Below are 21,560 nucleotides of genomic sequence, written 5' to 3' on the forward strand. Positions count from 1 at the left end.
TGCTCGGGTGTTCTGCCTTTTTCTGTTAGCATTCTCAAACATAGATGCATTATCAATAGCAGATCTCACTACTTTCATTTACTTTGCTCTTTAAATGTTTTCAGGCCACTGTTTACTTTTCAGTCCTGGCATGGAGCGTCAAAAGCGATATATCTTTGTAATGGGATCATTTACTATTCTAACTCCAGTCTTTCGGGAAAAACGTTTTCCCAAAATAGTCAAGGGTGCCTATTCATTGTTCTAACTCCAGTTAAAGAAGTTTTTGGAGAAAGTTAAACATTCCCCAGGTATTTTTTTTAGAAAGGATTACAATGTGGTAATTTTGAATGTTACCAAATTTCTGCCCTGAGGATGCTACTGAGGGAAAAAAAACTATAATGTGTTGTACAAAGACATAACGTACTGTCTGTTGGCTTTCAACCAATGACATCAGACTTCCTCGTTAAAATGATCACTCATGGAGGGAATACGCCATTCTTATACCACAACTTTGGTAGTTAAAACAATCACTAAGCCATCAATTGTACTTTTCACACCACAGTTTACATGAGACATTACTTCCAGCAGCCTTTGCCATAAATACATGTTTTGAAGCATTTATTCAAATCAAACTTATAAAAAGGGTAGGATATATATTGAACATAATGGGCACAGTAAATTTGGAAAGACATTTTTACTCTAATATTATTCTATTTCAATATACTTACCTTTGTGCACAATTTAGTAAACCTGACATCACATATGCTCAATTCCAGTTTTAATCTGAAAAGAATATCAAATAATTTATTATTCTTTTAAATTCTGCATTATGCATGAAAATGTTGCTTTGCCACAATAATTGTATGTGGGCAAGGAGATCAAATTAAATAGTTGGATTACACAATCAAAAGTTATAAAAATAACATTTCAATTGATGACTTCTACATTAATCACTTAAACAATATGTGTTTTTGGATGAATCCTTTATTTACATTTCAACTAACCCTAAACATCATCTACATTCGTTGACAGGCTAGGGATACTATATCTTCCAATACCCTCTCTCCTATATACAAATCAATTATATGCTCAGTATCTCTGGCTATAACTTGTGATCGCTTGCGCAGTATTATTTTCAGTAGCCTTAAATATTGAGAACAGGTGACTATTTTGAAACTTTGAGCTAATTAGTTCAGAAAAGTCTAAGGGGCATATTTAAGAGCCCCTAGCGCCTCCTTTCGCCACATTAGCATCATTTGTTTACGCTAATATGGCCCAACAAGGCCAAAATTGCAGCACCAGATTTACAAAGTGGTGCAATGCATACATTGCACCACTTTATAACTTCTTACACCACATTATGCCTGCACCAGGCATAATGTGTGCAAGGGGGGCGCTCCCCTGTTGGGGGGAGGAGGAGAATGGTGCAAAGAAATCTAAAAGATTTCTTTGTATAATTTTTTGGGCCATTTTTTAACGCCTGCTCAGACCAGGCGTTAAAAGGGGGTATGCCATTGCTTTCAATGGGTCGCTATGAATTGTTCAGGTTTAGCGCCAACATTTTGGAGCTAGCCCTGAACAGTACATCAATAGCATCAGAAATTCTGACGATATTGCCCCCTACCCTGCTCCATGGTGCACCGTATTTTAAATATGGTGCACACACCATGGCGGTAGGGGGGGGCACAAGGGGCCACAAGAAAAGTGGCACTGCATTTGATGTAGCAACAGGTGGGTCAGTTGAAACAGCTCTCCTACTACTTCTTTATCCCTTTACAATCCAGACTTAAAATTACCTTTCATTCACTTTAGGGTAAAGGCAATGTCCTCCACAACTACAGTCAACAGAATACCATACCCTTGTCCCACACCACCAGTGTAGCCCTCATGATTGAGGAGTATAGTTCTCAAGATACGTGTTTCATTCAAACCCAAGGCCCTTTTCAGATGTGGGTACTTACTGTCATTTGGTTCATAAAGTACTGCTGTTATTTTACCTTCATCTCTTCCGCATTCTACCATATACCATAAATGTGCTGCTTGATAATCTGTCACCACTTTAGGGAGACACAATCTTCTAACCTTTAAGATCAGGGCTTCCTGTCACCTGGGAATTCTAGGTTGTTTCCAAGTGCATTCAAAACTGTATATTGTCCTTTGGATCTTCTTAATAAGAGTGACCAACAGTGGGTCTATCTTAGAAGGAAGAGGATTTTGGTTTATAGTCATCTTAACAGTTGTGATCCTCCTGAGCGTAAGAGTCTTCCCATATGCCAGTCCTTTATTTCCTTCTGTATGTGCTTGCATGAGGTAAAATTAGCTGGAAAGAGTTATACGGCCGAGGTAATCTGGACCCCCATCTACGTAATGGAGTGAGAGGCCCCATGGAAAGAAAATTGTGTTTTCAGTTCTGTGACTTGGGCCTTGGTACAGCAATGTTTAATACTTGAGACTGTTGCATGTTGACCTGAAACCCTGATACTTGACCATACTCCTCAGTTTCTTGCATCAAGAGGGAGATAGTGTGAACTCGGTCTGACACTAAGTCCACCACATTGTGAGCGTACATTGTCATTTTCTATTCTTTTTTTTCTATATGATCAAGACCAGTAGGTCGAAAAGCGTCGGTGGTGAAGGATGGTGATTCAATTCTGACTGCAATTAAAGGAAAAAAAGAAAAAATTTCCTCCTGGAGTGCGGTGGTGAAGTTGCTTGCAACTGTTTGTTCTTGGATATATGTATACTAGCAGTCAACAGTAGGTAGTATAGTGAGGACCATGTTTTCATAGAAAATCATTTTTTGACTTGCATACGTCTTTGGTGCCGTTTGACGTGTCTTCACAAAAGTTTCCAAAAATAAGTGTGCCGATGATTCTTGTTGCACATGAAAAGTTTCGGGATGATCCGTCAAGCAGGGGCCAAGAAAAAGGGGGGTAAAAAAAAGTTGCATTTTCATGTTACTTTCACATAGACTCTTTAGATACGCCTGCAGCTCGAGCAGCTGGATGGAATTACACCAGATGGGCAGAAAGGTAGCTTTTGGTCCGCAGAAGGCTCATAGTCTAATTTGGTGTAAATCCATTCAGTAGTTTACGAGAAATTAAGGAAAATCCAAATTTTTATATCTTGGGTTGTGAATAATTTGCAAATATTCACAAATGCACATGCAAATAGAAGCACTGTAATTGGCTGGCCACAACCTGAACAGAAAGTTGCAGCTATCATTTCAAGGTCCTGGGACATGGTCCCCAGGCCTGAAAAACGAAATAAAAAGTATCATGAGGGGTCAGAGTGGAGGTACCCTGGTTCTAGCGGTGTGATATAGGGGGTGTGTGATGGTCAAATTATGGGTTTAAAATTATTTTTCTTCACCATGCGTGATATTCATGAATATTCAAGAATACTCAAGAATATTCAGGAATATTCTCAAATATTCACGAATAAGCAAAAAGAAAATCTAAAACCATTCACAGACTCATTCATACACTAATTCATTTACTCATACATGCACTCAGAGACTCATACGCCCACTCACACACCACTCAGACACTCATGCACCCACTCAGACCCACTCATAGACTCAAACACCCAGTTTCAGACCCACTCAGACATTCATGCACCCACTGACAGAGACAGACCCTGTGGCCAACCCCCGCTGTGCAAGGCCAAAGGCTGTGTGTGGTTTTTGGGTGGTTATAAGGGCTTGGCTGCAGGCCCTGAGGCCAACCCCCGCTGAACACAGCCGAAGGCTGTGCACGATAGTGGATGGATTAACGTACAGTGATTAAAATTTACTGAAAATACAAAAGGTTACAGGCACGTTATAGTTGGGTTCTGAATTTAATCATAGAAAACCATTTAAATTCAGCAGTTATAGTTATAGTTACAGTTATTTCAAGTAACTAGAACTCACACCCTAAGGTAACTATAACTCAAACCTTCGCCATCCACAGCTAATTACTCTACATGTTTTATCACTGATGACACCTTCTATGGCATCTTTGATATTATCACTGGAACATTTGTAATAAAATCATTGATGAGAAAACTGTGCATGGCCTAATGGTAAAGGTCTTGGACTTGGACAGGGCCGAAATAAACAGGGGTAGGGATGCCATTTGGCCACCCTCCCCAAAATAAAATTTCTGAAGACCAGGCCACGGGGACTAAATCAACCAGGGAGGGGTGGAGGGGTGCCACGCAGACCTACAGCCAACTCCCACTGTGCACGGCCAAAGGTTGTGTGCAGTATGGGGTTGGGTGGTTATATGGGTTAGCCGTAGGGCCTGCGGTGCGCAGCAGTGATTGGATTAACATATAGGGGGTCATTACGACCTCAGCGGTCTTTTTGCAAGACCGCAGAGGGACCGCCGTGCAGAAGACCGCCTGTGCAGGCGGTTTGCCGCTCGACGTATTATGACTGTTGGCTGCTCTCCGTCGTTATTCCGACGGAGAGCCGCCAACAGCCATACTTGCGGGAGGCGGGGAAGTGGAGGTTGCTCCACCTCCACCACCACGCCAACAGAACACCGCCCAGCGAATCACGTCCTGTGATTCGCCGTGGCGGTGTTCTGTTGGCGGTGTGGTGTCGGCGGAGCTGCCCCCATGGTTCCCGTCCCCTCCTGGAGGATCGAGGGACCAGGTAAGTCGATCGTCCGTTAGGGGAGGGGGGTGGGGGGTGTTGTGTGTTGTGTGCGTGTATGGGGGTGTGCATGTGTGTATGTAGAGGGGGCGTGTGGGTGCGTGTATGCTTGCAGGGGTGTTGTGTGTATGGGAATGAGTGCGTGTATGGCTGTGGGTATGGCTGTATGGATGTGTTCGTGTATGTTTGAATGTGGGTGTGCGTTTCTGACTGTGTGTGTGGATGTAGGCATGTATGTCGGGGTGTGTGCGTGTTGGTGGTGCCTGCATGCGTGTCAGGTGTGTGTGAGTAATGCTATGTTGGGGGTCGGGGTGGGGAGGGGGGCCCTGCCACCTTTGGGGGGTGGCAAGGGTGGTGGGGGGTGTAGGGGAGGGAGTCAGGGTGGGGGTTGGGGGAGACCCCTATCAGTGCCAGGGAAGGAATTCCCTGGCACTGATAGTGCTTACCGCCATGGATTTCATGGCGGTTGAAACCGCATGAAATCCACGGCGGTAAGCCGGGTCCAAATACCGCCAGCGGTATACTGACGGCCGCCGGGCTGGAGACCCAGGTCTCCAGCCCGGCGGTCGTCTCCTCCCTGGCGGGCGGGACGGAGAACCGGCGGATGACCATGGCCGTAACCGCCGTGGTGATAATTCACCAAGGTAAGACCGCCAGCCTGTTGGCGGTCTTACCGCCAGTTCTCCGCCATCCGCCAGGGTTGTAATGACCCCCATAGTAATGGAAATTACTTTACATAAAAAAAACATAGAAATTCACTGAGAAAAACAAAGGTTATAGGGACATTATAATTAAGGAATAGAATTTAAAAAAATAGAAATTCACTTAAAAACCTAAGGATACAGGGATGTTATAGTTAGGTTCTGAATATTCTCGTACAAATTTTAGAAATTTACCAGGTATTGTTAGAGTTATTACAAGTAACTATAATTCAGAATCTAACTATAATGTCCCTGTATCCTTTGATTTTTTAGGTGAATATATATATGTGTGTGTTTGTGTGTATATATATATATATATACGTATAAAACGCATATATGTATAAATATATATATTCACTTAAAAAAAGGTTAAAGGGACATTATAGTTAGGCTCACATTTTAAACGTACCTAACCATAGAAATCCACCTGTTGTAGTTAGAGTTATCTCAAGTAACTATACAAGGCGAGACCTTTGCAATGACTATCTCTCTCTCTCTCTCTTCCACCCCTTATGGGATGGAAGAGAGAGAGAGAGAGAGAGAGAGAAAGAGAGTGTGACAGGATTGGGCTGGAGCCTGAAGGCCCCTGTGGTCCTAGCCAGCTTCCCGCATCCTGTGTAAGTCGGCATTGTTACCACAAGCAGGAAGCTGCTTTGAATAGCAACTCCCTGCTTGTGGGAGCAATGTTTTTATCTGTTTCCCTGCACACATATTTACGTGAAGGGAAACAAATGAAGCCTCTGCTTTCTGATAGCGGGAGCTAGTTGACAGCTCCTGTTGTCAAAAACAGGACTTGATTTGCTTTTGCTTGGTGGGGGCTGTCAGCTTTAATTACAACATTAATGACATCTTTAATAACATCATTGATAATATCAATGTAATATCTGCAGTAAAATGTTTGAGAAAACTGTGCATGGAGGGGGCGCAAGTTATAATTATCCTAGGGCACAAGTTATCACTTGAAATACCTCTAACAATAACAGTTGAATTTCTATGGTTTTGTATGTTAGAAATATGAGCCTAACTATAACATCCTTGCAACCTTTGGTTTTTAAGTGAATTTCTATGGATTTTTTTAATTCTGTATCCTAACCATAAGGTCCCTATAAACTTTGTTTTTTTCCAGTGACTTGCTATGTTTTTATAGAGTAAAGCAATTTTAATTACTTTCCCTTAATCTAACCACCACCGGGCAAGGCCAAAGGCCAGTGGTGGCAGGGGTTTGCCTCACGGCCTGCAATCAACCACCTATAACCACCAACCCTGCACCACGCACAACCTTTGGCCATGCATAGCAGGGGTTGGCCGCAGAGTCGGCCTGGGCCCAGGCCCTGTGGCCACTCCCCTATAATCACCCAACGCTGCACAATGCACAGCCTTCAGCCGTACTCGGCAGGGTTTGGCTGCATGGCCTGGCCTGTGGGTAGGTCCTGCAGCCTAGCCCACAGCACTCATGAACTGTTTCTTTGTTTGGTGGAGATGTGATCACATTCCTATGCATCAAGAACGCGTCTCTTAAATCCTCAAGAAATGCTCTTGAGGAGTCATTTTAGTAAACTGTCCATCTTCCTGGGAAAATGGTGTGGAAGATGTTGCATATACTAATGTATATGGGGTGGGGCCAAAAGGGCAGGGCTTCTAGGCCATTTTGCATATTTGTAGTTTTTAAAAGGGATAACATAATCTCTGGTCTCAGCAGCAGATGACAATAAAGAACCTACTTGTGGCATGACCATGTGCAAGAAATTAGGATGATTAGTATTTCAAAGAAGTGAAACTTAAACTTGGGCGACTGCTTTGTTTATATCTGTAAGTGCTTCCTGTTGAGGTTTACTTTCTTAAAATGAGCATTGTGCCAGAATGGATTCTGCCCTGCGTTTTTGTCTAATATAAATACGGGGGAAGGATTCATTGATGATTTTGTTTGTAACTGTTGGGGACCGTGGGTAGAGACTCAAGGCCCCCGTGGTCTCAGCCAGCACCCCGCCACTTTCTAGAGCCAGCATTGCTCTAGCACGCAGGCAACTACTGGAAATGCAGCTTCCTGTGTGTGCAGGAGCAATACTTTCATCTTTTTCCCTGGTCACATGTCTTCCAGCAAGCAGGAGCATTTTGACAGCTCCTGTTTGCTGGAAGGAGAGTGCCACAGCTCCTGCCAACCAAAAGCTAACAGCTATTTCTCAAGGGTGGGCAACTCAGGAGATAGGAGGAGCCAGCCCTTGGGGTTGGAGGTTCCCATGGCCATATATGGCTCCAGGAGGAGGGCCACATGGCCCCCTTCCTTTGTTCTGCACAGGCCGGCCCAGGGGAGTTGGTGGTCCCTGGGATACCCTTTCCTTCTTTTTGAAAAAAGAATTGGCCCTGGGCAGGTGATGGTCTCCGGGTGAGGGGGTGTCTGCTAGCCCTGAATCATTTGGTAGTTATAGCCACAGGGAGGCGGTGGCTCTTGTGGTGTGGAGGGACCACATGACCCCGAATAAATGTTTACTTATTGCCCTGGGGAAGCTGTGGTCCTCGGGGCCTGGAGGATCCACTTGGCCCCTGTATATTTGTCAAATGTATCCCTGAGGAGGTGGTGGTCCCTGGGGATTTTAAGGCCCCTAGGAGGGGGGGCCATGTGCATCCCATCCTTTTTTATTAAAGGTGCAATGCCTCCGGGACCCGGCCCACTCAGGGCCAAGATTAAAAACAAGCACTAGAGACTGCGCTGTTTTTGTTTAAATTCAAAGCAACATTTGTGAATAGTCACAAATTAAGCTGTAAATTAAAAAAAAATGTTTTTCTGCCCTGGCAGGGACATAGGGGGACCCCAGGACCAAGGCTAGGGGATTAGGGTATTCCTGTCCCCTTTTCTTTATTTTGCTTTTTTTTTTTAGATTCGGCTGAAGCTGAGTCCCACAATGGCTGCCAAACACTTTCTGGTTGAAGTGTTGACAGCCAATCAGATCTCTGCAAAAGATCCGGACTATTCACAAATTATTTGTGTTTCTAGATGTACAAATTTGGATTTCCTTTAATATATTGAAAACTACTGAACGGATTTACATCTAATAAAAAAGTGTGCTTTCTGGACCAAAATCTACTTTTCTCGCAAATTTGGTGTAATTCTGTCCCGTGGTTCGGGCTGTAGGTGCGTTCACATCCTTAAGGAAATTAACATTGGAAACTCACTGTTTTTGCCCCCCCAATCTCCATGCCACCCCCTTGACAGAGCACCCTGAAACTTTCCAAGCACAACAAGACCCAACTTGGAAAATGTCATGAAGAATTGTCAAACGGTACCTAAGATAGAACAAATAAAAAAACGACGACCGCCAGTAGGTTATATATATATATATATATATATATATATATATATATATAGTTATATATATATATATATATTACCTAGGGGCGGTTGCCAATAGGTAATTATATTTAGGACCATTTTTACCATTAATGGAGAGTTTTTTGTTTGCCAATAATTTTGGCACTGTTTGAATATTAAAACTTATACTTGGGTCAGTTCAGCTGCTACCTAGAAAGTTTTAGGGTGATCTGTCAAGCGGGGCTGAGAAAAAGGGGGGGCCCAAAACACTTTTTCCCCATTCTATGTCAATGGGATTTTTCAAATTTTTGAACAGGACTACAGCCCAAACTGTTGTACGGAATTACAACAAATATGGCAAGTGCTAGATTATGGTCCTGAAACCACTGTTTTTGTGATTTGGTGTAAATCGGTTCAGTAGTATTGGAGAAATTAGAGTTTAAAAACTATAGGTATCTAAGGATGCAGATTCTCCACAGATCCAACTGTCCCGTGCTGATATCTGATTGGCTGCCAACACTTCAGCAAGGAAGTGCTGGCAGCCATCCTAGGACTCAGCTTCAGCTGAGTCCCAGAAAAAAAAGTAAAAAAAAGAAAAGAGGCGAGTGTAGGGACACCCTAACCCCTTAGCTCTGGCTCTGGGGTCCCAGAGGGATAAAAGCATTTTTTTTTAAACTTCAGAAAAATCTGCGGATGGATCAGTGGATTGTTCTGAGGTGTAAAAAAAAATGGGTGGTTTCCCACCTTTTTAATGAATTCCCTAGGTCGGCCACGTCCTGGGGGCATGCCAAAAACAAAAGTAGGGGGTGCGCAAAGGACCACCCTTCTGGGCATGCCAAAGCCCGTGGGCCCCCCACCTCTCGAAGGCTAAACGAATAAGGTATGTGGGGGGCCGCCCAGCCCCTCCACCATCTTAGGGTCCGCAACCACCCCAGGGCTAATGTTTAACTAAAAGCGGGGGAACCACATGGCTCCCCCACAGCCCCAGGGACCACCACTTTCCTGGGGACTTATCAAAATTAAATGCGGGCCATCCACCCCCGCAGTCCCAGAGACCACGAGGACCCCGGGGCTTAACTAATAAGGTATGAGAGGGGCCGTCAGACCACACAGCCCCGGGGACCATCCCCTCCCCGGGGTTCTATCACAAATTAAAAGCGGAGGAGTGCGTGACAACCCCATAGCCCCGGGGACCACCCACTCCCTATGGCTAAATTTGAAAAAAGAGACAGGGCCCATGGAGGACCCCTGGAGACCACCCCTGGAGACCACCACCTCCCCGAGTCTATTTGCATTGGAGGGGTGCTGTGCATTACGGGGGCACAAGTTATAGGTAGCTGAGGTAACTATAATGGCAGAATTTCACAGTTTTTTTACGTGTGAATGTGAGCCAAAGTATAACGTCCCTGTAGCCTTTTTAAAGTGAGAAAAAAAAAATATATATATATATATAGAGAGAGAGAGAGATAGATCTATAGATATACATAAAGATAAATATTACCTAGTGGCAATTGCCACTAGGTAGTTATAGTTAGGACCTAGTTTCTATAGAACTGTAACTTTGGCGCCGCTTGACAAATCTTTACAAAAATTTTAAACATAACGTTTGCTAAGATCAGCTTTTTGTCTTTAAACTTTTGGGGTGATCTTTCAAGCAGGGGCCAAGAAAAAGGAGGGGTCCCAAAACACATTTTCCCCATTATTTTTTCCATAGTAGCTTTACACACGCCTCCAGCCCAAAACCACTGAATATAATTACACCAAATTTGGTACAAAGGTAATTCTGTTGCACAGATCATGCTTTTCGTCATTTGGTGTAAATCTGTTCAGTAGTTTTGGAGTAATTTAAGGCCAAAAAAATAGATATATAGGGACTCAGTTCCTCAGCAGATCCACCGTGGGTCGATCTGCGGATCCATGGGACCACAGGAAGAATTTGATTGGCTGCCCGCAACCTGAGAGAAATGTTGCGGACGCCATTTTCTTTTGTTGGTAAACGGTTCCCGGGGTTGAAATGTGGAAGGCAATTTAGTTGATGGGGTCAGCCAACAGGTTCCCAGACCCCATGGGGGTGATATAATTGGGGTGATGGAAGAAATAATGGCTTTGAAAAGCGGCAAATTTTTTCTTTACACTTCACAAGAGCTGCGTATCGACCCGCGGGGCCCACCACGGCCCCTGGTGTGAATCCACAGGTGGATCTGCAGAGCTCGGGAAACATTAAAAAAATGGACTAAATTCTAACAGAGACACACTCACATTCAGTATTAAACACACAGAGACTGAATGAGTGCCTGTATATCACTACTTTTATGCATCTGTGAACAGGTATGTGAGGAGATGTGTGTGTGGGTACACAAGAGTTTGTATGAGCAAATACGTGTGTGTGTGTGTGAGTGTGTGGATGATATCATCAGTGATGTCATTTGAGATGTCACCATCATTAAAGTAACTTACCAGCAGTGGCGTAGCGTGGGTTGTCAGCACCCGGGGCAAGGCAAGTAATTTGCGTGAGTGAGCCAGGCAGGGGCAGAGAGCTGCGAGTGCGAGCGCGCCCACCCCAGATGTTGCGCCCGGTGCGGCCGGCCCCCCCTGCACCCCCCCCACGCTAAGCCACTGCTTACCAGCAATGTAAAAGGCTAAAAAACTGTGAAGTAAAGGCACTAACTATCCTTGCTTGCGGTGTAAGGCCGGCGAGGTAACTGTAGCATATGATGTCAGCAGCATATGTATCCAGACCCTTTTAGAACCCAGTGAAGGCAGCAGTGCCTACAGTAACATGTAGCTCAGAATATAAAATAAGTAAAATGGAAGTCCTGAAAGATGAAGTGATTAATCACTGCTTCTACATGTGTGTACATCACTACAGAAGTGTCTCTTACCTTCTCTTTGCAGTACACTGGAGGTGCGTTTACAGAGCAGCAGGTCGATGCTAAGTTTGCTCGTTCCTCCACCAGCTCTCCAAGGACATTTGGGGCTGGTTTCGGCACCTTCTTGCTCAAAATGTTGTTTAACCTGCATAAAAGGGAAAAAAAATATGTTGTGAAGACCAATGGAGAACGTTATACTGTATTACGTTATCATATACCTACCCCTTGGTGCTTACACCATAAAACATGGCACAGCTTTAAAAACAAGCAAGCCTCAACCTCTCTGGAAAACATTTTCAGCGACCAGCAGGCCTAGTTTTGTTTTGGCTAATGTTTCTGGAGAAACTGAGGCAGACCACGTTCAAATACCACACTATGAACTGCAAGGACCAGGTCCAGCCCACAATATTCTGCCCCAGGGTTGAATTTGAGCTGATGGTTCTTAGTCGTGCACAGCAGCACTTTTTTTGTGGGAATGTACTTATTTTTAATCATCAGACTTTGACCATGAACAAGCCAGCGAAAGGCAGCAAAGGAGAAAATAAGGAGTTAGAGAAAGATGGGAAAACAGTGGCAAAGGGAAAAGGCAGAGGTGAAAATGAGAGAATATGATAAAGGTGGCAGGGAGAGTACTTTGGTGGATGAAAGAAGCATGAGGTAAAGACTAGAAAGCCTTAGTATTTGATAACCCCAACATTTGTAGGTGGCACAAGCAGCCCCTGGCACTGATTCCTTTCCAAATTAAGCATTGCTCTGCACATTTTCGACTACACAGGTAATTTCATGAAATAAACAACTGCATTTACCCTCAGCATTACTGATAAAGTGTGTTCAAATTATACATGGGGTTACTCTCCTCTGGCCTGTCCCAAAACACCCTCTATAATGAAGCAATTCTTCATTTATTCACATCCATCTGTCCTTGGAATAAAAAGGGCATATGTTAAACTGATTGTTTGTTGGAGAAAGGAGGCTGTCTTTGTGACAAACCCAAAAATTTGAGGAATACATAAAGGTATATTTCTTTTTTCCCTTAGTGGAAACAGTGTCCTTTATGGAAGAAAAGAAAAATGGCCATGTGTTTCCCATCCCTCCCTCTGATTTATGCTCGGAGAAAGAGTTGTTGGGTTGTCCAGAAACATGGACAACATGGAAACATGGAAACTCTTTGGTCTCGTGTGCAAACAAAGTTCACACTTTATTCGACACATTCCGGCCTATGTGTCTCAGACTTAAGATATGTAGATTTGGTCAATATTTTGTTGTGTTTCTGAAATGGACAAACCTAGAGCCCAGAATACTAAATAAGGAAGCATTGTTCCAAATGTCAGGAGTCCAGCAATACGAAACACATATGGGTTTTCCCAGGGAATTTGGTCTGCATAATCAAGTGTTTAATATAAGAGTTGATTACTAAGTTGTGGCAGAATCATTATTCATGGGCATTGTTCATTTAATAACAGATATTAAATTCAGGTCTAAATGAAAAGTATGAAACCTATATATTGTTTTCTCATTCTGTACATCTTATGGAACCTAGTGATGCAAGCTACACCTCCTCTGCAATGACTGGTTGGCCTGGAGGCTGTACTGAACATGACACTTGTCCGACTTTTAGTACTTGAACTAAAACTTGGTATTCCATGCAAAATGATATCCGCTGCCAGAGGTGGCTACTGCAAATGTCAAGGGGCGGGAGGTGGGGGGGCAGGCAGAGCAGGGTATGGGGCAGAGGGACAACTGGATGGAGAAACAGGGAAAAACAAATACTTAGGGGTTTTGTCACCACTGCCGTCATCTCCTGCCGCATCGCTCGTCACTCCTCTTTGGGTGTCCCAGCATTCACTGGGACACCAGCACAGGCTCACCAGCAATCCTGGCTCTGCTTTCATGATAAACCTAGCATGACAGCAGCATCAGGATTGGTCTGAGTGGCAGTGACTGCCTCTCAGACACAGCCCTGGGCTCTGTGTAGTTTCTCCAGCCCGGCTGTCCAACACAGCGGGGCTGGAGAAACCTAAGTGCGCGTGTGTGTTTGTCCGGCCTGAGACGGCACACATGTGCACTAAGGTGCGCTCTCCTCTCCTCCTCCCTACCACCTCCTGTGCCCCAGCCCTACCTCTCTCCGTACTGCTGGCTGAGCCAGCAGATGAAAAATAAAATAATATTAAAATATCGTTATATTTTTCATCTCCCCGCTCTTGGCCAGGGGGCCATGCTCCTCCACCATTGTGGAGGAGCCGTCCCTGTCTGCTGCCAGGTCATCATCCACATATGTGTTCGCCAAGGGCCTCCTGAAAACTGCACCTGTCATGTATGGAGTTTTAATGGGCATAGGGTACCCAAAAGTGGTAGGCTAGGAGCAATGTGTTGGACTGGGCTCTCTCTGCAGGGTCACCCCAAACTTTTTGCCTTCACTCCCTTCCTTTGCTGAACCTGTTTTTGTTGGCCTTTAGGACTATGTGCACTTTACCACCGCTAACCTGTGCTAAAGTGTTTGTGCCATCTCTCTAAAAATAGTACAATTAGCTTACACGTAATTGAATATTTAATGTACTTGTAAGTCCCTAGTAAAGTGGTACTCTCTTTACCTGTGGCCTGTAAATTAAATTATACTACTAGGCCTGCAGCAATCATTGCGCCACCCACTAAAGTATGCTTTTAAAACATGTCTCTTTAAACTGCCTTTTTGGCTTGTCAAAATATATCCTTTGCCAGGTCTAAACCTTCCTTTTTAATACTTATAAGGCACCCCTAATGTAAGCCCTAAAGGCTCATAGGACAGGGTGCATTGTAGCTAAAATGTAGGATGTGTGTTTAAGTTTTACCTGTCCTAGCTGTGAAAAACTCCTAACTTTGTTTTTCACTCCTGGAAGGCCTATCTCTCCCATTGACTAACAATGGGCTACCTTATTGCAATTAATAAGTGCTAACTCTGGATTGGGAGCAAATAGATATGTTGTTTGGACTCAAATGAAATGTAATTTAAAAGCCTCTTTATTGATAAAGTTGGATTTTATGTCACAATTCTGAAAATGCCACTTTTAGGCAGTTGGCATTTTCTTATTCAAACCATTTGTGCCTTCTACCAGTATTCTGGGTCGCATGACTGTGAATTACTCTGCTGTTCGCATTTGTGCATTCCTCCCAGACAGTGACACAAAGGGGGCCTAATTGTGCCTTGTTCTCCGAGGCTGCCCTGCTGCTATCAGAAGACAGCCCTGTTCTTTAGGCCTGCTATGCTCCTCAAGAAGACAACCCTGCTGCTACAAGAGGACTACTTTGCTGCTTGAGGAATGCCTCGACAACCAGAGGGCTTCCCTGCTACTTGAGGGCTTCCCTACTCTGTGACAAGGAACACTGGACCTGCTCCCTTCATTCGAGGCTACCTGAGTGACTCCAAGGGTGAGTTGGCTGACCTCTTGTCTGAGCTACAGGGATACAACAAGCTCCAGAGGTCTCCCTGCAACTGCCCAGCTGACCTGCTGCAACTAAACCTGCCTGGACCTGCAACTGCAACCGCACCTGCCTGAGCTATGGTTACCTCTTCTAGAGTAGTTTCAGATCCCCAAGAGGTGCCTCCCCAGGTCCTGGAACCTTGGCTGGCATCTGATTGCACTTCTCTACGAGAAAAGGTGAACTTCTGAGGTTTTGGGCTCTTTGCCTCTGCAAACGGGCCCGTTCGAAGCAAGACTCTGCCACCTGTGATGAATGCTAATGCAAAGCTCCTGTGACCCTGACTCTTCATGCTATAGTGACTGGCAACATGAGATTTGTACTTCACGGTACAACAACAACAGCCCACAGAGACTGCCAACACAAAGCTCAAGCAATGCCCGATTGGCTCTTTGCTACGAGGGGGACCACCAGTGCCTGAGTGGAAATACAAAATGGCAAGAAGTTGCATGTTCAGCCACTGTGGCTCTGACCACAACTGCAGAACCCATGCCATTCTTGCTACAGCAAGATCCAAAAGTTCTGATGCAAATGGCAGCTCTCCATCCAACCCCACAAAGACCTCTCTGTCCTCTCCTAAACCCCATCCAGGAAAGAAGCCAGTGGTGGGGGGTGCCTTCACAAAGATGGTGAACAGCCAATCTTTCCTTCTAGCCAGCTGGTTTGTGAAATGAGCCTGTACCGACTAGCTACCCGGAACATGTCCACTTTACACACAGTGGCTGCAGAAGAAGCCGCTGTATGTCTAATATTACACGTCTGGCTTCTTTTTAGTGCTCCTGACAGAAGTGGCATAACAACCAATCTCAATTTCTTATTAGAGCAGTGGACCCTGATGGAAGCTGAAGTCGATGTAGCTGTGCAGCAGCCACTGCTGTATCCATCCTCTGCCACGGGAATATATGACAATAATATTGGCTTCCAGTGCAAGGACTCCATGCATTACAATAGAAGCACTCTGTTGGAAAACTCATAGACCTGTAACACAATTTCTAAATGCAGAAGAAAAAAAATACTCTTAAAGACTATCCAAAAAAACTGAGAATAGCTTAAGGACTTTCCAAAGCAGTTTTTGTCCTAATGACTAGCTAAAAAAGCTACATCTAGCGAGCCCTAAAATGCCTCAACTGATTGAGAAAGAATTTTTCCACCTAAAAAATTAGCTCATACGAAATGAACATTTGATAACTACCATTAAAATGAATGTCTGCATTAAACAATGAACCATCTGGGCAAAATTCATAGTACATTATATCTAGAATTTCTCTCATATAATTGTGAAGAATCACATCTCTCTCTCAAGGTCTCTTATGATATTTTTTAAAGGCTAGTCCCTCTCCCTCTAGAATCCTCAACTATGTATGCACTTTTCCTTGTGAGAAGAGGGAGCTCTTCACAGGTCCCATGAATTATTTAATGTTGACCTGTTTAAATGAACCGATCCTTCCAAATAACTTGTCTTTTTCAGGCTTGCATGTTTCTGGTTCCTAGTATTATTGTCTCTCATTAAATATTTATCTTGGCTCTCTCATGTCTTTATCATTTCTGTGACTACAGTTGGAATGTAATTTTAGTAATGCTTTTAATGATTCAGAGATCAGCAGAAGGTGACCAATTAAGTTTTATGTTAACAGTCTAACATAGAAAAGCTGCACTTGGTTCCGGAACATTTAGGCCTGTGGACATAGTGGGAAATAAATTGTTTCAACTAGGCTGCAGATTCATGTGGAACTAGGACAAGTCCATTGTAGACCCTCGGAAGAAACCGGATTGATACAAAAAAATAAATTGTTACTGAACTGTTTGGATTCAAACAGAGAGAGGAGACTATCCCATAATGAACCTGAGAAAATACTGGATTGTTGCAACCTGACATTTTATTGCCTTTTTGATTGCATGGTGCCTCTTTTGCATTATGTTAGGCCGCTGAACTGACAAATCAGATCCATTTATATGCTTTGCATAGAGATGGACTTTGTAAGTTTTAGGCAGACCTTTCTTGGCTCTCGACCCTGCTGTTCTCTGTGCAGTTCCTGTTCTGTACTCCCTTAATGGTACTCCTAACAGACCTTGCTGATGATCTACGTGCTTTTCTGATAAAGAATCCTTTAATGTTGACCCTAGGAGAGGTTTATCTCCCGACTGATTGCTATTTCCTTTGACATGTTTTCCTTGTCCTAGAACAGAAGCTAGCATGCTGACACTCACTCTTTTTATTTTCTAGTTAGTAATCTAGAGCCCTAGATATATACTTACCAAATTACTTTTGTCTTCTTTTGTATTTTGCCCGCATGTGCTAATCCGTTCCCACACATGAATGTCCTAATTAAGTTAGCTGTAAGGACAACCTATGCCCAACCCAAATGTGCATACCCTGTTCAATTGAAAGTGACTAATGTTGATACAGTCTGACATGAGATATGTTTCTGTGTTACAAATAATTTCCTTAATGATATGTATTGTTCTTCTTGAATGCCTAATTGTGTTAATGCTACTAAGATTACATTTGCTTCACCGTTTTGGGCAACCAATGGTATTGATTTATCTTTACAATTTGATTTTGCGCACAGTCTTCATGACAGTAGCTTTGTGGGTATAAAATAAAGCTTTGAAATGTTTCAATGATTGAAGTCTCCTTTCGTAGCTACATTTGTCATGGTGTCTAATTTGTTTGGATGGAGTTAATGTAAATTTGTGTATGGTTCACCACACTTTTTCTGGGTCAAAAGGTCAGTCAGCCTTGGTGAAGCATTTGATTCCTGTGAAGGATGAAAAATGATTTAACACTGACTTATATTCTCCAAGAAACCTGTTTGTGCAACAAGGAACTGTATAGAAAGGTGCCACATAGTAAGACAGAGGGACAAAGTTGGCAAATGGCAACCTCTGTTTAGGGAAGCTATACTGACTGGGGGGAATGCAAGGTCAATGTTTAGAGTTGTGAATTGCAAAACTGCCAAATATTGTTTTAGGCATGTCCCACTATGCCAAAGGAGCTGCTTGTTTCGCACACGTACAAGTAATGGTCAGCATGAACAAGCATTATCTAATACAGAGCTATGAAGGATCAGTGCTACCCAGCTAACAAAAATATAAATCCCCTCAAATGGAAAAACATTTTTTTTTAAAGAGAAAAAGCATTTTATGAAATCACTATTTTGTGTCTCCTGTTGGAAGTTGAAATTTGGTTTGGCAGTGTTTAAACTTTGAAAGGAAATGGAAATCATTTTATGTAGGTAATTAGTTAACCTGCTGTATCAAAGAGTTCCAGCCATGTACTCCTCCCTCCTCAATATTTTGAAGTTCGAATATAAAACACTGTTGCTGGTTTTTGTGTCACCAGAACGCAACAAGCTTTGACACAACTGGATCTGGAATTGGTAAGTTGCTGTGATGGGTATTAGTTAAGACTTTTTGTTGCAACTGTATGCCATGAAAATGAAAAATAAGAAGAAAAAACCAAAGATCTGACACCTAAGCACGGCATCCCTATTATTCCAATAACAAAATTATATTTAAAAAAATAACCGTTGCATATAAATTCAATAGAACAGTACAGATGCTTCCTACCAGGAAAGTGTATGATCAAAACGCACAGAAACTCACTTTAGATTTAATGCACATCACAGCAAAATATCTTTATTATTGGTGCAAAGAAAAAGTAATAAAGGTTTTGAGTTATGGTGACCTAAAGACATACGTCAAATACACAAGGATGTTTACAAAACCAAAAGATTATGAATGGAAAGGAAAAATAACATTGACGAAGTAAACTCTGCCTTTGAAGTGCATTTGTTTCAAGATGGGAGTGCATGTGAACATGTAAAATGCCATCTCTCAGACTGCAAGAAAGCCAATGGTTGAGGGGGACTGACTCACTGCCCCTTGCTGTGTGCTGTAGTGGGTGGAAGCAAAATATGAGTGAAAGTTCAACAGAGGAAAGGGTTGACAAGCAGTGACCTAAAGCACCCGTATTTGTGTGCATAAGTTTGCATTTTTATTTAAGATTATTATTTTCATTACGAGGCCGGACATACATTTAAAGCCAGCTAAAGGAGGCAGTAATCTGTAGATGTAAAGAGTAGTCTGACAGTCCTGTACAGATACTGTTTAATACCATATTTTTCTGAACTCTGCAATATTCAGCCCCAGATATGTTTTTTTAAGTTTGTTTTGCTGAAAAATGTAGCAATATTAATTCATAAATGTGTGCGCTTTGAGGACTATGGGCCTCATTCCGAGTATGGCAGTCCAAGGACCGCCAGACTCGCGGTGGCATTTGGACTGCCAACAGGGGTGGTCCGACTGCCACATTATGACTGTGGCAGAGCCTCCACGGTTCGACTGCTGGCACTGCCAGGTTGCCGCCAGCCGATGGCCTGGAGGTGCTGGCGGTCTTAATCCACCAGGGCCCTCCAGATTACGACCCGCGTTTCCGCCAGCCTTTGCATGGTGGTTCAAATACCATGCTAAGGCTGGTGGAAACAGGGTGTTGGGGGCCCCTTGGGGGCCCACACTTCCCATGCACTTGGCATGGGCCGTGCAGGGGACCCCCTGGACAGCCCGATCACGCTTTTCACTGACCGAATGACGGGCAGTGAAAAGTACAACTGGTGCAGTTGCACCCAACGCATTGCAACATTGCCGCCGGCTCAATTACAAGCCGACGTCAATGTTGTGGCCTGTTTCCCGCTGGACCAGTGTACAGAAACACTGTTTCTACCCACTGGCCCAGTGGGAAACTCATAATAGGACCAGCAGGTGGAAAACTGGATAGGTGGTTTTCTGGCCCAAAGAGTTTAGGGCCAATGTAGTGTTGGACTGTAAATTATGTACCATTTGCCTGCACATTCATCTTACAAGACTCCGATATCCCATAATTGGAATTTACCTTTTCTTAAATTCAGTAAATGTAAATTTGTTGTAATCACCACATAATTCGTTGGCCTCTGCAATGAACTTAACCATTTGATTCCTGAGCTGCGGTCTCTACAAAGAGAAAAATATACAAATACGTCATTTTGAAACGAGATACATGATATAAGAAAAAGATATGTGAAGATGGCGGTATAATTGCTGATTCTGGCTGGTGCCAATTCGAAAAAATAAAGCATTTAAAAAAAGAAAAAGATAAACATACGTACAGAACGCCTATGAAGAATTGTTAACAAGGGATAGAATGTTATAAGACAAGTCACAGATTTTCTGGAAGATGAGTGTCATTATAAAAAATTGTAGAAACACACCAGGTTATCATTACAAAAGGTTTCAAAGATAAATTCTGTTTTTTTATATTAATTTTAATGATGCATTTGAGTATAAAATGACAAAAACAGAGAGAATCGTGGCAGCGTCATACTGACCGGAAAACTCATCACTTCACGGAGCTGACACCATACAAAATACCTAATTACAAGTGGACTGTAATCATTCTCATCATATTCCCATCTCAGAATTACTGTTACTGGGGGTCTTGATAAATACAGAGGTTGGAAACAATTATATTTCTTAATATTTGGGGAATAACATGCAGAAACTGCATTTACCAGTCCACTTTCCACTTGTTTTCCTTGATATTGCATTAGGCAATATTGCCTACTTGAAGCAGGTGAAATCTCCAGGTGAATTACCACTTGTCAGGGGTGTTTTCACTGATCTCATAATTCCAATGAGCCCGATAACTCTAGTTCTGATGTCTGTTTCTGGTAGGAAGCACTTTGCTTGTGCATAATGTGAGCCCGGAGCCAAGGCTGCTTCCACTGAAGAATGCCATGGACTTAAAATTGTTCATCAGTTTATCAGTGAAGCTATCAAGATTAATTGCAGATAGTGAACTTTGTAGTTGGTCCTGTTTGTAGTCATGAGCAATAAGCATGTTAGATCTTTATAGAGTTGAGATTGTGGTAGGCCTTAGACATCCAGCATTCGAGCAACTCTGCTGTACTGTTGAAGATTGTGTATTCCTCCCAGACAGTGACACAAATGGGGCTTAGTTGTGCCTTGTTCCCCTGAGGGCTGCCCTGCAGCTACCAGCGAGCTGCCCTGCTTCTTTAGTCCAGCCTTGCTCCCCAAGGGGACAGCCCTTCTGCTACAAGAGGACAACCTTCCTGCCTAAAGAATGCTTCGACAACCAGAGGGCTGCCCTGCTGCTTGGGGACTTCTCTGTTCTGTGAGAAGGAAGACTGGACCTGCTCCCTTCACCTCAGGCTACCTGAGTGACTCCAAGGGTCAGTTGGCTGACCTCTGGTCTGAGCTGCAGGTCTACAACAAGCTCCAGACTCCCTGCAACTGCCCAGTTGACCTGCTGCAACTGTGCCAACAAAACGGGTTCAGCAAAGGCACAGATTATGTATAACAAGGCAAAATTAGATTTTCATATAGAACTGTCTTGTTCATGTACTAGTGGATTCTGATCCCCTTATTGAAAAGCATGGCTCCCAGGGGTACCAGTACACAGGAAGCTGATCACTGACAGATGATGAAGCCTCCAGTCGAAGATGCACTGCGGAACCAGCTTGCTTTAGCATCTGTATCACCTTGCTGAAGGATCACTACATCAATCAGTATGTTGCTGTGACCCTCACCATCAACTGCCACGCCATAGT

General features: G+C 43.5%; 1 protein-coding gene across 1 annotated transcript in view; it reads right to left on the minus strand.

The window, feature by feature from the left end:
• The window catches only part of GC (GC vitamin D binding protein), a 203,378-nt gene that overhangs the window by 18,996 nt on the left and 162,822 nt on the right, over positions 1–21,560 (minus strand). The window contains exons 10-12 of the mRNA XM_069236874.1: positions 19,847–19,944; positions 11,512–11,644; positions 708–762 (exon numbers count right to left, since the gene is read on the minus strand). Of these exons, the coding sequence (XP_069092975.1) occupies positions 736–762; positions 11,512–11,644; positions 19,847–19,944 (258 nt within the window). The 3' untranslated portion in view covers positions 708–735. The remainder of the gene's footprint in view (positions 1–707; positions 763–11,511; positions 11,645–19,846; positions 19,945–21,560) is intronic.

The sequence above is a fragment of the Pleurodeles waltl genome, chromosome 1_2 (assembly GCF_031143425.1).
Source record: "Pleurodeles waltl isolate 20211129_DDA chromosome 1_2, aPleWal1.hap1.20221129, whole genome shotgun sequence".
Lineage (NCBI taxonomy): Eukaryota > Metazoa > Chordata > Amphibia > Caudata > Salamandridae > Pleurodeles > Pleurodeles waltl.